Source organism: Verticillium alfalfae, genomic scaffold, assembly GCF_000150825.1.
Source record: "Verticillium alfalfae VaMs.102 supercont1.13 genomic scaffold, whole genome shotgun sequence".
Classification (NCBI taxonomy): Eukaryota; Fungi; Ascomycota; class Sordariomycetes; order Glomerellales; family Plectosphaerellaceae; genus Verticillium; species Verticillium alfalfae.
The window spans coordinates 1,165,226-1,168,464 of NW_003315026.1; the positions used below are offsets into that span (position 1 = coordinate 1,165,226).

At 53.3% G+C, this 3,239-nt stretch overlaps 1 protein-coding gene across 1 annotated transcript in view; it reads left to right on the plus strand.

Annotated features, from left to right (window-relative positions):
* Nucleotides 1-163: 163 nt before the first annotated feature.
* Nucleotides 164-3,239, plus strand: part of VDBG_08970 (vacuolar protein sorting-associated protein 13a) — a gene marked incomplete at both ends in the record, with an annotated part of 9,777 nt that continues 6,701 nt past the window's right edge. The window contains one exon of the mRNA XM_003001128.1: nt 164-3,208. Within this exon, the coding sequence (XP_003001174.1) occupies nt 164-3,208 (3,045 nt within the window). The remainder of the gene's footprint in view (nt 3,209-3,239) is intronic.

A 3,239-nucleotide genomic window follows, 5' to 3' on the forward strand; every position in this document is an offset into this window, starting at 1 on the left:
TCTTGTCACGTCGACTCTGACAAACGGCATCTTCGAGGACCCCCCGAGACCTACCGAGGCGCGAACCTCTCTTCATTCCGACCTCCATGTCGCGGCGGAGCGGACCCCATTAACCCATAATCACGATCCCTGGCCCGGGTCACGGCAATCAACTGCCGCCGTCATGTTGGAAGGCCTGGTTGCAGGCCTGCTCAACAGGTTCCTGGGCATGTACGTCAACAACTTCGACCCCAAGCAGCTCAAGGTCGGCATTTGGTCTGGCGATGTCAAGCTGCGCAATTTACAGCTCCGCAAAGAAGCTCTCGACCAGCTCAAACTACCCATCAACGTCCTCGAAGGTCATCTCGGCGAGTTGACCTTGATCATCCCTTGGTCTAACCTTAGTGGTGCGCCCGTCAAAGTCTTTATTGAGGACGTCTTTTTGCTGGCGTCCCCGAAAGAAGATGCAGCATACGACGAGGACGAGGAGGAGCGGAGGAAACAGCGTATCAAGATGGAGAAACTTGACTCTGCTGAGCTTCTCAAGGAACGATCACAAGAGGGCCTCAGTTCCGAGGAGCAAAAGAAGAATCAAAGCTTCACTCAAAGCCTCGTGACAAAAATTGTCGACAACCTGCAGGTCACAATCAAGAACATTCACGTCCGCTACGAGGACTCCATCTCTACGCCTGGCCACCCCTTTGCTCTTGGTGTTACCCTTCAAGAGTTTAGTGCCGTCAGTACAAACGGCGAATGGACACCTACCTTCATCCAGGACTCGACAAAGTCGACCCACAAACTCGCCAAACTCGGCGCGCTTGCTGTGTACTGGAACACAGATACAGAGCTCTACGGGCCCGGTCGAGAGATCGATCAAGAGGACAGACCCACACTGACACACGAGGAGATGGTTGCCAAGTTCAAAGGCATGATCGCAAAACCCGACGAAGCCAAACCTGACTACCAGTTTGTGCTTCGCCCCGTCAGCGGGCAAGCCAAGATTGTTCTCGACAAGACAGGTGACATTCACATGCCCAAGACCAAGGCAAGTCTCTTGTTTGAGGAGATTGGTCTTGTGCTGGATGACGACCAGTATCGAGATGGCCTAATGATGGTTGACCTTTTCCACTACTTCATCCGGCATCAAGAGTACAAGAAGCTACAGCCCAAAGGTGTCACGCCCAAGGAAGACCCTCGAGCGTGGTTCAAGTTTGCAGGTGACGCCATTCTCAGCAAGATACACGAGCGCAACAGACGCTGGTCGTGGGAATACTTTCGCGAGCGCCGCGACGACCGAAAACGATATATCGAGCTGTTCAAGAAACGAAAGCAGCAACAGCTTTTCTCTGCAGAAGAGTCTGCGGATATCGAGGCGCTCGAGCAGCGACTCGACTACGAGGACCTGCGGTTCTGGAGGTCGCTGGGTCGGAATCAACTCAAGAAAGAAAACGCCGCTGCTCTGAAGAGTAAACCGGCGCAGGCCCAACAACAGGGCTGGCTTGCATGGGCATGGGGCTCCAAACCGGCCGAAGAGCAGCACAGCGACATGGAAGAAAACACACAGATCACAGAGGAGCAGAAAAAGGAGCTCTATGACGCCATTGATTGGGATGAGAAGACAGCGCTCGCCGAGTCGGTTGATGTTCCGAGGGAAAGTGTCAAGATGCAAGTGGAGGCTTCTTTGAGCACCGGCAGTTTCACGTTGAAGAAGAACCACAACGGTAGACTCAAGGATCTCATCAGTCTACACTTTGACGTCTTTAAGGCCAAGGCCCTTCAGCGCCCCGACTCTTTCCTTGCTGCACTCAGCCTCGGCGGTCTGCGTGTCAATGATGGCACCACGTCGAACAGTCTGTTCCCTGAGATTGTTCGTGTCAAGGACTCGCCGGAAACGCAAGAGCGCAAGGCTTTGACCATCGAAGAGCTAGAGAGCTGTGACGACGAGCCCTTCTTCAACATTGAGGTCGAGCAGAACCCCATCGACCGCGAGGGTGATATAGCCGTCGTGGGGTCGCTCAAACCGTTGGAGATTGTCTGGAATCCCAACTCAGTCGTCGGTGTAGCTGACTTCTTCCGCCCTCCAGAGCGACACATGGAGTCCATTAGTGCGCTCATGGAGTCGGCTGGCGCCACTGTCGAGGGCTTTCGTGAGCAGACCCGCGCAGGATTGGAGTTTGCGCTCGAAGAACACAAGACAATCAACGCTCAACTCGATCTGCAAGCACCGTTGATCATCGTCCCAGTCAGCATCGCCACCAAGGAGTCCACATGCTTAATACTGGATGCTGGCCACATCAGCGTCAACAGCAAACTCGTAGACCAGGACACGATGAAGCAGATTCAGTCCAAACAGCGACAGCAATACTCAAACGAGGATTTTGAGCGTCTCGAGTCTGCCATGTATGACAAATTCTTGGTCAAGCTAACGTCGACACAATTGCTTATTGGACCATCGATTAAGGCCACCAAGAAGCAGCTCATTGATCGGGACGCCTCGCAATCGTTGCACATTGTTGACCAAATCAACATCGATTTCGTCGTGGAAACATCCATTCTTCCAAAGGCGCCGAATTTGACCAAGCTCAAGGTGTCTGGCCACCTACCGGTCCTGCAGGCGGCAATGTCCGACGCAAAGTACAAGAACCTCATGCGCATCATAGATGTCGCGATTCCCAAGTTCGGCGATGACAAGACAGCCCACAACAAGTCCAAGGAACAAACGAGACCAACGTCGCGGTCGTCCAAGGCTTCCCGACCACGCCTCGCCAGCTCAGCCTCGAATCGATCTCGCAAGGATGCCCGTCGCAAGTCATCCCAATTCCCATTCTTACAACAGCAAACCGCCATTGTCATTGATGACGATGATCTCGACGAGGATGACAATGAAAATTACGAGGATGCTTCGGACGGCGTTGATAATGAGCAGATCACGATGCAGCAGCGATCGTTTGAGCTCAAGTTCAAGGTCGACACGCTCAAGGGATCACTCTACCGCAGCGACCCCGACAGAAAGAAGCCAGATCAATTGCTCGTAGAGCTTGTCGCTAGCGATTTCGACCTGGAGTTTTTCTTGCGTCCCTATGACATGTCGGCTGAGGTGTCTCTTGGTTCCGTGACCATGGATGACTTTGTGGATGACCCACCAGGCGAGTTTAAATCGATCATTTCTTCGGGCGATGTGGAAGATCGCGAGCAGAAGCGCAGTCTCGTCAAAGTCAAGTTCACCAAGGTCAATAGCCAGTCCGCCAGAATTTATGCCC